This window comes from Alosa sapidissima, chromosome 20 (assembly GCF_018492685.1).
Source record: "Alosa sapidissima isolate fAloSap1 chromosome 20, fAloSap1.pri, whole genome shotgun sequence".
Taxonomy (NCBI): domain Eukaryota; kingdom Metazoa; phylum Chordata; class Actinopteri; order Clupeiformes; family Clupeidae; genus Alosa; species Alosa sapidissima.
Window position 1 is genome coordinate 32,147,384 of NC_055976.1, and position 13,478 is coordinate 32,160,861.

Here is a 13,478-nt window from a genome sequence, read left to right on the forward strand (position 1 = left end):
GAGAGAGATGTTGAACTTTAGTCTATAATGTTGGTTTGGCTCTTCATTGTTATAATAAAAGAGAGAGACGTTGAACTTTAAAGTCTATAATGTTGGTTTGGATCTTCATTGTTATAATAAAAGAGAGAGACGTTGAACTTTAGTCTATAATGTTGGTTTGGCTCTTCATTGATTCACTCATCTACCAAACTTCTTTTTAAGATGTTTATAGCAAAAATGGATGCATGTGCTTAATTTGGATGAATTAATCACAGAGTATGTACGGACAGTTTTTTTGACATTAAGAATACAATAAAATACATCTTTTGTATTACAACTGTTAAATATGTGTCTGTACTGCATATTCAAACCTTAATGCCATAACAGACTGATGGATACTTCCAATGACCAGAAATTCTGGAGAAACATTTAGGGCTGTATTTTGGGCTCCAGCGCATGGCGTAAAGCTCGTTATTCACCCGCGCAAAGCTTAATTCGGTATTTTGCACGTTTATTTTTTAAACATTGCGACCAGGGGTGTGGCAATTAACAACCTAGGGAGGGGCCTAGCGCGTTGTCTAAAAATCGCTATCATACACCACCTAAACCTGGTCAGAAGTCAATGGCGAGTTGTTCATATGCTAATTTAAGAGCGCATGTCAACAGTCATATTGGCAGGTGCACGCACCATCCTTCTATCATTCATGAACGCACACCAGCACACGTCCATGCAAAGCATTACAAATTGCACGATTACAATGGGAAACATAATTAGAATAAAGATATTACGAAATACTGTACATCTCATGATGAGTAGTTATTCACCATCATGTGCAAATTGGTAATGACGGTTAAAAGTGATTAGGGGAGAGGCAAGAGACACGTATGGAGCACAGCTGAAGACGCACTGTCATGAGATATAAGCAACTCCTCTGCAGGATAAATGTTGTTTTATTCAGTCATTTGAGCAATATTAGGGTAAGTGTTGCTTTTTCCAGCCTATGTTTTCGGTGGTAACCCATTGTCAGTCAATAGTGAAAGTAACTGCATATAACTGTCTTGTCGTTGACTTATTCCTTGGTGAATTTAGTTTCACTTTGCCAATGAGTTCAAATAATAGACGAGTGCAAATGAGTGAAGGCTATGCTAGGTTTTAGTAAAGCATGGTTTAAGAATGACTATTCCATACGGTCTCGCAAGCAGCCCCCTTCAAATGCGCCGTTGAATGCCAAAATACAGATGCATTTATTTGACATATCGCACTTTGCGCTGTTAAAGGGAATGACAGATATCATTCTCATTGGTTTAAAATGATGTTACGCCCCAAACACACCCATATGACTGATTAAAAGACCTAGGAACACCTTGTTGCGCCATGCACTCCACTTTTGACAACGAAACCCCTCCCAATGTGAACTGGACAGCCTACTAAATTTGAATAGACTTTTGACGAGTGACGATGCACTTTAGAATGTCATGATAGGGCCCTTTGTCAACTACATCCACTGTAGATTTAGTCGACTAAAATCTGCTAATATTTGGTCTACTAAAACTAGACTAAGACTAAAAGATTTCAGATGACTAAAATATGACTAAAACTAAATGGTGTGTTATTCAAAAGACTAAGAATAAGACTAAATCAGAATTTGCTGTCTAAATCAACACTGGTACACACACACACACACACACACACATACAGTACACACACACACACCGGTTACGGGGACGCTGGCGAGACACGCTGCTCCGTCTGGCATCATGTTTTTGTTTGTTTTTATGTAATGTTCGTAATTTTATGTAATGTCATGTTTATTTTTTTGTATTTATTTGTCAAGTTAAATGTTTTCACCCTTTATTTGCGTTATTGTCGATAGTTTTGTGTTATTCTTGGTCCTTTTTTCTGGCTGATAACTAACGGTAACGTTAGTTTCTATTCGACTGGGCTGATGAGCTTGCCTTGACTAGCCATCCCTCTTCCATCTGACGCTGCACATCCTCTGTCTGGACTCATCTGGACGGAGAGATTGCTCAGGTCAATGGGCCTACTCTGCGAGAGATCTGCAGCTGCCACGACCACCGAGCTGCGGCTGACCTGCGGGCTGCAATAACGTTAACGTATAGCCTCTGATGCTGGGTGCAACAAACGGTCCTTGCTAAAGCCACCGAGCAGCAGGAAGATCGCCCATCATGACTTCAGACTGTTGTTCTTCTGGTGCTCTGCTTTCCAGACTGCCAGTAAATTCTCTGAGTTGGTCAGTGAAAGAACTTTGTTGGTCTTGAAATTGGACTCATTTTAACATGATTATTATTATTTTATTTATTTATTTTCAATTTGCTGTGTTGTCTGTCTTGTATGTCTTAGTGTCACGGTGTTACGATGTGCTGCCTGTGATTTGCACTTTGTGAGACAGCACACTTTCACAAACACATCTCATCCACAAGGGGGCACCAGTTTGTTTCTTTGACCTGGTAGCTGTGAGCTAGCTATAAAAGCCATGAAGCGGCTTTAATGGAGGAATCTCAGTTTGGCATGAGGAAAGGCCTGCTTGGGGCCTACCAGCACCTCATGGTTTCCGCCCTGGACCCTTTTGATGAGTATTCCCTTTCTCCCATTGGATATATATTTTGTGTTTGGACACATTTTCGTTGTTTTGTTTTTGTGTTGGGGTTTTCCCCACATTTTTCTATGAACATTCTTGGAAGTAGGAATTAGGTATGGGCTGGTCGCCTAGAGAAGGCAATGTGCGGGCTGGTCCAGGACTTGGAGGTAAGCTGGTGTCCTCTTGCATTTCATCTCCTATTAGTTCGTACACACTAACTGCCCCACCATTGCACACACTTAGGTTAGGGACTCTGGTCTGGGCAGCACATCTAATTTCCCTAGACTTAGTTCGAGCTTGTTGCCAGGCCACCTCTTCCTAACACACGGGAACGCTGGCCAATACGCCGCTCCGTCCGGCATCTTTTGTGTTTGTTATTTTTTAAATGTTTTGTCATGTGGTGTCAACGCTGGCGACTACGCCGCTCCGTCTGGCATTTTTTGTCTTATTGTCTTTTGTTTTTTGTCAATGTCTTGTATGTGGAGCGCTTTGGGTTGCACTTTGTGCATGTTAAATGCGCTATACTAAATAAACTGACTTGACATCATACAGTATTCAAAAACACACACACATGCACATACAGTACACACAAACACATACACATTCATACAGACACACACATACAGTACACGCGCGGACACACACACACACACATACAGTACACACACACACACACACACACACATACAGTACACACACACACACAAGGCAGGATTAACCAATGAGTTTTCCACAGGCCCTTGAGCAAAAGGGGGCCCTCCGAGCAAAAATGTTTTTTTTGTGTGTGAAGGGGGCATCAGTGGGCACTTGGTATGCCCTGTAATGCCCTTAGTCTCTCCGGCATGTGCTATGCCCTGTAATGCCCTTAGTCTCTCCGGCATGTGCTATGCCCTGTAATGCCCTTAGTCTCTCCGGCATGTGCTATGCCCTGTAATGCCCTTAGTCTCGCCGGCTGATGCGCCTCCAATATGGTATAGGCTCCTCCCATGACTAGCATTCTCAGTGACTGCTTTTGAAAGGTGAGGTGTTCCAAAAGTTACACATTAAACCGTATTAGACTGGACCTTCATGTCCCAAAAGACATGAATGTGGACAGATCAAATACATTTACACAGTAAGGTACAGCTATTCATTATATTGCTGAGATCGTTTACACAGTAAGGTACAGCTATTCATTATATTGCTGAGACCATTTACACAGTAAGGTACAGCTATTCATTATATTGCACTGCAACCTACAGCAACAACCACATAGTGAAATTTGCTGACGACACAACTCTGGGTCTCATCACCAAGGGCGACCTAATTGGTAAAATATGTCTTGTCTCCACCATGGGATAGTGGGAAACGTAATTTCGATCTCTTTGTATGACTTGACATGTGAAGAAATTGACAATAAAGCAGACTTTGACTTTGACATTGCTGAGATTATTTACACAGTAAGGTACAGCTACTCATTATATTGCTGAGATCGTTTACACAGTAAGGTACAGCTATTCATTATATTGCTGAGATCGTTTACACAGTAAGGTACAGCTATTCATTATATTGCTGAGATCAAGTTGAGTCTGAGACATTTTGGATTTTCCTCACATGCTTAATTCTAGCATCAGCTGCTGGCTGTCGCTGCTCATGGATGTAAGCCGCCCTCTAACATGCAGGGCTCACTCACACATGCACACACACACACACACACACACACACATACAGTACACCCTCTAACATGCAGGGCTCACTCACACATGCACACACACACACACACACACACACACATACAGTACACCCTCTAACATGCAGGGCTCACTCACACATGCACACACACACACACACACACACACACACACATACAGTACACCCTCTAACATGCAGGGCTCGCTCACTCACTCACACACACACACACACACACACATACAGTACAGTACACCCTCTAACATGCAGGGCTCACACACACACATACAGTACAGTACACCCTCTAACATGCATGGCTCACACACACACACACACACATACAGTACAGTACACCCTCTAACATGCATGGCTCACACACACACATACAGTACAGTACACCCTCTAACATGCAGGGCTCACACACACACATACAGTACAGTACACCCTCTAACATGCATGGCTCACACACACACACACATACAGTACAGTACACCCTCTAACATGCAGGGCTCACACACACACATACAGTACAGTACACCCTCTAACATGCAGGGCTCACACACACACATACAGTACAGTACACCCTCTAACATGCAGGGCTCACACACACACACACATACAGTACAGTACACCCTCTAACATGCAGGGCTCACACACACACACACACACACACACATGCAGGGCTCACACACACACACACACACACACCCATGCAGGGGTCTCACACACACACACACACACACACACACACCCATGCAGGGGTCTCACACACACACACACACACACCCATGCAGGGCTTATTTCTACCGCAGCCAGAGCAACACAAAGCATGCTGGGAAAATCGGCCATCACATACCATCAGTACAGCGAAGTAGGTCAAGTGGTTGCAGGAACAGATGACTTTTTCTTCTGCTTTATTCCACTGTGTTAAGCAGCCATCTGTCTTGAAATCTGAAAGAAAAAGATGTTTAGATATCAGCGTGTGCATATAGCTTATCTCCACAGAAAACCCAAATCAGCCCATGGTTGCAATACTTAAGTACTGAGATATGTCTGTATCGCCCTCTGTTTGATTGATGTCTCCTAGTAACGCACCGCTTTGAATCTTGGGTGTTTATTGCTAAAAGTACTGTATGAACTAAGAACTGCTGTAGAGCTTTACTGTGATGGCTATGGGTAGCATCAAATTCTAGAAGCCTCTATGGGAAACACACACATCATATTCCACAAAACACACACGTCATATTCCACAAAACACACACGTCATATTCCACAAAACACACACATCATATTCCACACACAGATGAGAGGAAAACACACAGGGTGATGGAGAGAGAGAGTAGAGTTATGGAGAGAGAGTTATGGGTAGAGAGAGAAGAGTTATGGAGAGAGAGTAATGGGGCCCTATCATGACATTCTAAAGTGCATCGTCACTCATCAAAAGTCTATTCAAATTTAGCAGGATGTCCAGTTCACATTGGGAGGGGTTTCGTTATCAAAAGTGGAGCGCATGGCGCAACAAGGTGTTCCTAGGTCTTTTAATCAGTCATATGGGTGTGTTTGGGGCGTAACATCATTTTAAACCAATGAGAATGACCTCTGTCATTCCCTTTAACGGCGCAAAGCGCGATATGTCAAATAAATGCATCGGTATTTTGGCATTCAACGGCGCATTTGAAGGAGGCTGCTTGCGAGACCGTATGGAATAGTCATTCTTAAACCATGCTTTACTAAAACCTAGCATAGCCTTAACGCATTTGCACTCGTCTATTATTTGAACTCGTTGGCAAAGTGAAACTAACTTCACCAAGGAATAAGTCAACGACAAGACAGTTATATGCAGTTACTTTCACCATTGACTGACAATGGGTTACCATCGAAAACATAGGCTGGAAAAAGCAACACTTACCCTAATATTGCTCAAATGACTGAATAAAACAACATTTATCCTGCAGAGGAGTTGCTTATATCTCGTGACAGTGCGTCTTCAGCTGTGCTCCATACGTGTCTCTTGCCTCTCCCCTAATCACTTTTAACCGTCATTACCAATTTGCAAATGATGGTGAATAACTAATTATTATGAGATGTACAGTATTTCGTAATATCTTTGTTCTAATTATGTTTCCCATTGTAATCGTGCAATTTGTAATGCTTTGCATGGACGTGTGCTGGTGTGCGTACATGGATGATAGAAGGATGGTGCGTGCACCTGCCAATATGACTGTTGACGTGCGCTCTTAAATTAGCATATGAACAACTCGCCATTGACTTCTGACCAGGTTTAGGTGGTGTATGATAGCGATTTTTAGACAACGCGCTAGTCCCCTCCCTAGGTTGTTAATTGCCACACCCCTGGGCGCAATGCTTAAAAAATAAACGTGCAAAATACCGAATTCAACTTCGCGTGGGTGAAAAACGAACTTTACGCCATGCGCTGGTGACCCAAAATACAGCCCACAGAGTTATTCTGTCTGTGCTCAGAGCAACATAATGTGGGTAGAAATGCAAGACACAATGACATCATCACCGTCATAATCCATACCATTGCTTGAGAAATCCAAAAATGTACAATTTGGCTCCTTGTTTTCCTACAGGAAATAAGATGAGGAAGAGTGATGTCACAATATTATAAGCTGAGGAAGAGTGATGTCACAAGATTATAAGTCATGTTTGACTGTCCCCAGTGAAGCAGATGACATCATAAAGTAAAGCCTTTTTAAAGCACTTATCTGTGCTTTGTGTAGAAGCATTGAAAATAACTGTGTAGAAGCGTTGAAAATAACTGTGTAGAAGCATTGAAAATAACTGTAGAAGCATTGAAAATAACTGAAGTGAAAATAACTGCCGAGTGTGTCTGTCTCCTACCCTTATGTCAGCACTGGGTAGACTGACTGTGATGTTGACGCGCTGATTCAACCCTGAGATATTCTTATTACAGATGCTGATCCCATAGATTCGTCCACCTGAGACACTTAGCTCCTGCAACAGGACATGAGGATGGAGATTTAATATGCATGCAGTGATAATAGGCGGCAATACCAATATTTTCTAAATCATTGACACAATGGTTGGCACAATGAAGTACAAATAAATTGCAAAATTTCATTCAACATTTGGAGGAACATGAGGATGACATGATTTGTGAAAGTATCAGGGAAACTGTGTCACTTTAACCTATTAAGACCCAATGAACCCTATGAGCATTTTAACCCATTAAGACCCAATGAACCCTATGAGCATTTTAACCCATTAAGACCCAATGAACCCTATGAGCATCTTTGCATTCAAAACCACATGGGCACTCAAGAGTTCGTCTGCCTTTAAAGCCAGATGTGCCCTGAACAAGGTTTCATAAAATATCATTGTTTTTAAGGCATGTGGCCAATTAAATGTATAGCGATTGGTGGAAATACCCATGTGGCCAATTAAATGTATAGCGATTCGTGGGGATGGCGAAAAACAAAACAAACAATGTTTTTCGCCATCCCCACGAATCGCTATACACTGTGTGCTAGTGACCATGCGTTTTGGATCGTAAGATAAAGGCCTCTATCTTTCCGGGTGCTGCACTTTATGTACTGCTAGAACCCAGGAAACGCACAGTTCAGCTTACAATGGTTAAAATCCCAGAGAAAAAATATATGTGCATCGGTTTGTGTTGTAATCATTGGTGGACACAGTGAAGCAGCTTTTGCTGTGTTCCCACAAGGTGGAATGTACACTGCACAGATGTTCCCATAATGTCTTGGTAAGTAAATCGGCCTTAGGCTTAAACATACAGTATGAGCTCCACATCAGGTGGACACAGTTTGTCCTTTACTGTATAATTCCTACACCAAGAGTCTTTAATGAAAACGCAGACACCACCTCCCCTTATTTTCCTGAATTACCATCCCTGTCCATACAGACAATGGAAAACCCCTGTACCCTGAATTACCATCCCTGTCCATACAGACAATGGAAAACCCCTGTACCCTGGGACCAGGTCTCTGTGTGGATCATGATTCGGTTCATGGCAGATCCTCATGTGCAGACAAAGTTCATCTTATTTTGTGGCCAGTAGCCTCTCGTCTCTTCTCAGTGGCCGCTGGAGAACGCTGGAGACCAGATGTCCGCTACTAGACACTTCTAAGATACCTAAGAGAGTGCACCACACATCAGCTCTCTCTCCTCCACATCAGATAGTGCACTCTACACATCAGCTCTCTCTCCTCCACATCAGATAGTGCACTCTACACATCAGCTCTCTCTCCTCCACATCAGATAGTGCACTCTGCACATCAGCTCTCTCTCCTCCACATCATTGTCATTATTGTTTTTGTCAAAGTAACTGCTGCAATCTGCTTCAATATCGCTCCCCTTTGTCCCGTCATCAGCCATTAAAAGCTAAACAAAAAAAAAAACTGTTCTGCTTTCCTGGGTTCTAGCAGTACATAAAGTGCAGCACCCGGAAAGATAGAGGCCTTTATCTTACGATCCAAAACGCATGGTCACTAGCAAATAGCTTTTGTCCAGTCCACATTCGGGGTGGTTTTGTTATCAAACATCAGGCGCCTCTTATGTTTCTTAATCAGCCATAGGTGTGTTTTCGGCACAACATCCTTTAAACCAATCAGAGTGGCTCATGGACTATTAAACCAATCAGAGTGACACCTCTGTTGAAGCACTGCAACTACAAACAGAGCATCAATATTTTGATAGTCAGTGGCGCATTTGAAGGAATCAAATTGCAACACAACTTAAGAGGGTTAAGGCTGCCAGTCTTATGACGTCATTTTCTATATTTTTGATATGTTGCTGAGTATATCATAAACAGCAAAGAAAAGTGATTGATAATGACTGACTGACTATTATTGTGTTACATGCTTCAAATGTAAAGCACTTTGAGCTGCATTCTGTGTATGAAAGGTGCTATACAAATAAAGCTTTATTATTATTATTATTATTATTATTATTATTATTATTATTATTATTATTACAACTACCACAAACCAGGCTGACAGAGGGAGAGAGAGGGGGGGGGAGGGAGGGAGAGAGAGACAATAACAATATAGGCCAGCAAACAAATTTACACTAAACAACATGTCATTTAACTTCAGCTCTGTGCATATGACAAAAGGCAAGAGCATTGTAGGAACACAACTACCAATATGAAACACTAACCAGGGGGTCGTTTCTAGAAAAGTTAGCAACGACGGTGCTCAACCACCATGGTACGATGCAACTTGCGACCAAACAACAACATTGTTACACCTGTTTCCAGAAAGCATCGTACCTGTGTCGCAATTCGCTACCTCCGACGTTCGAACACTGTAGTCCCAACAACGTTGTTGATGATGCAGCGATACATATCATTGGTGGAAAAAGTGGAATCGTGTAATACCCCACCCCCTAGAAATGCTCTGCCACGGCCTATGTTGACATTTTTCTAATTTAAACCGAGTGATTAATGCTGGCATTGTCATCGTCATCTGCAAAAACCTAAACCTATTACAAGTAGGCCTATATAAAACATTTTACTGAAGCCGACCATGTGCCATTATTTGTGTTAAATATCTAAGTTGGAAAAATATATAGCCTGGACGAATGTCTGGGTAGGCTATAACAAATAGTATCAATTGTCTCGTGGCTTATCGGCAGCGCGTCAGTGCACTACGTGCTCGGCCGGAGTTCACGTCCTATCTCTTCTTTTCACCTCTGAGTAAGAGTAGGCCTACGAGACACAACAATAGGTTTTGATACATATTTATGTAAATAGTTATTCTACATCGAGAGACCATAGGTACAAGACATCAGTCAAAAACAATTGAATCTACGAGTCACACTAGTTCACCTGCAGGTAGCGAGAAGCAAGAGGACAATCTCACATCATAAGAAAATCGAACCTACAAGGCTGGGATAACAAGTCATCTGCTTTAGCCACTACACCATTTATCACTGCTGTTGTAAGAGTCTGTGAAGATTATAATACTAAAAGCAATACTCGAATTAACATAAATAGCAAGAATGAGCCAAGTAGGGGAGTCAGTGTCTTAATCAAAATTAAGCTACAGGATAGATCAATCATTGAGTCACGAGATAAACATCCACTTCGCAATTTTTGGTTAGGCGGTTGTGATTTTTGGTTAGGCGCTCCGGACACCAACAGGAACTACCAAGGAACGACACAAGTGCGACTGCCTAGGGGCAGTAGTTCAAACGACCAAACTTTGCGTCCTTGTTTGCGATTGAGAGTTTGAACTTCCTTTTCTAGAAACACCAAATCCAAGAACAATGGAGCGAACTACCAAGGTTGCAACGCAAGTTAGCAAACAACGTTTTCTAGAAACGAGCCCCAGGCTGGTGTGTGTGTGTGGGGGGGGTCATGATAGCTAGAACAAGTTACCAACCATTACATTTTGGTTAAGCAGTCTACAAAATCCCATACAATAATTGCTGCATTTATTCAGCAAGTTACATTCTGTTGTTAACCCTTTCCTGAAGCATACATTCTACTAATTTTACCAGGGGTCTCCAACCTTTTTGGGAATGAGGGCTACCTGAAGGATCCAAAATCATATGGCTACTCATTTGAAACAAACAGACCCTCACTCCTTTTTTGCGAGGGTGATCCTCTTAAATAATAGACCTATGTGATTTTTACATTTAAGTTATCAATATTATGTAGGCCTATGAGCCTTTATATACTGCTCAAAAAAATAAGGGAACACTTCAATCATCCACTGGATCGGTACTCTGATACTGTTTGGCTCTGAGCACAAGTAAAACTTTTGAGGCGAGTGTTTTATTTTGAAAGAACTGTCAGACATGCTGTGAATGTAGTTTGAGAATGGAGAAAAGGGTGGAAGGTTTTGAAAAATGTGTTTCAACAATTGTGGAAAACTGTAAGTGTTCCCTTAATTTTTTTGAGCATTATATATTAAGCAACTATATTTTCATCTGATTCTTCAATAATTCAATATCAATATGCAACACTGCAAATGTTTTTGTTCAGTTTGTTCTATTCAAAGTTTCCATGGGGAATCTGATCTAATTTTTTAAATGAAAAAAGCAATCTTTAATGCAACTAGAAAAGCATTTCCTGAAGGAAATACAGTGCATGAAAATGCAAAAATATGAGGTAAAATATCATACAGAGTAAAAACAAACTATATTGGTTGCTAGGTAGATGAGGTTTAATATAGTTGGATGCTAATGTTAACAATGCTAAATGCTAACTGTGCTAACCATGTGACTTAGCTAACCTAGCTAATCATTTTTAGCAGTTATGCTAACTATGCTAACTAACATGTTAACAATGATAACATGCTAACTATGCTAACAATGCTAACATGCTAACCATGCTAACTACCTACAGTGGGTAGGAGTCATAGTTGATGACAAGTAACAGTTACAATGGCTGAACAGTTAAAAAGTTCAGTAGTTTAAAGGGTTAAATTGTTTAACAGTGAAATATTGTAGTGAGGACTTTTATTTTGAAACAGTTTTTGGCAGAGGAAGCAGTTGAACAGGATGTGTAGTCTTAATAGGGCCAGTTTGTATGCTTAAAGCCTGAGACTGGCAGTTGATCCAGGTGGCCCGAACACCTGCCATAGGATTCTAATTGCTTAACGGCCGTATTATGATGTCACAATCGGCAATGTTAAGTCTATGGGGATTTTTAAAAAGTTATACTTTTTAAACTATTAAAGAAAAAAAGTTTCAAAGTTGAAAAGACATAGCAGCTTGGTCCGTTTGAAGACCTACGTTACAAAGTTTGAATGAAGTTTCTAAGTTAAACTGTTCAAGAGAAATTGCGTACGGAAAAAGTGGTAAGCGGAATAATAATAAGAAGTTGTTGCCTAGGAAGAACAGTACAGTGCATTTTCATGCACTGTAATTAATAATGTAGATTACAAATAGCATACCCACCATTAATAATTCAGAGGTGGTTTAAGTTCTGATTTCAGTGGACAATTCGGTTGCAACATTTCAATAGCAATCACCAACACCAGACTAACTTATGAAGACGCCTTTTATAGTTATTGCACATCTGAAATCTCTCCATGATCTGACAGTCCTATTGCATGGCATGCATGCCACAAGATTGTCAGCGCTATTGCTACACCAGTAGGCTACTGAAGAGAAAGGGCCCGTGACCTAAAGCGATTGTTTTTCAGTCCTTGAACAATCATGCACGAACCGTACGGACACGGAATAGCCACAGAACTTTTGCAGAGATATGCTTCCATTGGCTACACCAGATGAGCAAGCTCATATAGCCAATATCAAGTTAATTTTACAGATGTATGGTCTACAATTAAATATCTATTAAAAAAAAATCCACAATGGAGGATGTTTTAGAGCGTAATTTTACAGTCACTTTGTTTTTATAGCCCAGAAGGATTGATGAACACAGAGAAGTATGTAAAGCTGTAAATATGATGCAATTTGATTTAATTTCATGATTTTTTTTATTTTCATACTTGATCGCACAGACAAGTGCGTAGTCTCGTTGGAAAGCCCGACTTCTGCTCTGTCACCCAATTATTCATCTCGCTGCGATGCACAGTTCCGGAGCAATGTAACAAAAAACTCAGGCAATGTCTGACCAGCTATGGCAAGAACCACACACAGTCAGCAAATTATGTCTTTATTAAGTAGCCTAGGCTAGGCCCTGTTAGCCTACTTTTATTGGAGCCATCCGGAGATTTGTGCCTAATATACTTACATTTCACCTGAAAATTATCGAAATATTTTTGTAACAGCGTTACCGCGGGCATCCTTGTTTTTGATCAGCCCCACACGTCAATGTAGAGCCTACCTAACAAGGACAGCCCAATGCAGCTCACTTTGCTATGATGCGTGACACATGTTGTTGTAATGTTCCAACTCATCATCAACTCACCTGTTGTTACTGAGGTTAAGTAGGCCTAGTAGTCTAGGCTACTGTCAAGTGTTTTTAACAGATGGCTACTTTGAATTGTCCCGCTGCTACTGCTGCACTAGGCCTACTCATGATTTGATCAGAACCGTAGGCTGGGCCAATGGTCGTAGATAGAATGCAGTTCAGTCCCTGCTTTGCAAAGTGTTGGCAGCAATCTTTTTCTTTTTACTTTTCACTGAACGGAGCTGGGGGGGCCAGCAGGGTGGCCAAGCCCCCCCGGCACTGATGTGGAAAGCCATAGTATTAGTTCATGGTTAGTGATGTGGAAAGCCATAGTATTAGTTCATGGTTAGTGATGTGGAAAG

At 41.4% G+C, this 13,478-nt stretch overlaps 1 protein-coding gene across 1 annotated transcript in view; it reads right to left on the reverse strand.

The window, feature by feature from the left end:
* The window catches only part of LOC121694725 (adhesion G-protein coupled receptor G5-like), an 84,260-nt gene that overhangs the window by 57,096 nt on the left and 13,686 nt on the right, over positions 1-13,478 (reverse strand). Inside the window, exons 5-7 of the mRNA XM_042075017.1 lie at positions 7,113-7,226; positions 6,790-6,835; positions 5,104-5,198 (exon numbers count right to left, since the gene is read on the reverse strand). Coding sequence (XP_041930951.1) covers positions 5,104-5,198; positions 6,790-6,835; positions 7,113-7,226 — 255 coding nt within the window. The remainder of the gene's footprint in view (positions 1-5,103; positions 5,199-6,789; positions 6,836-7,112; positions 7,227-13,478) is intronic.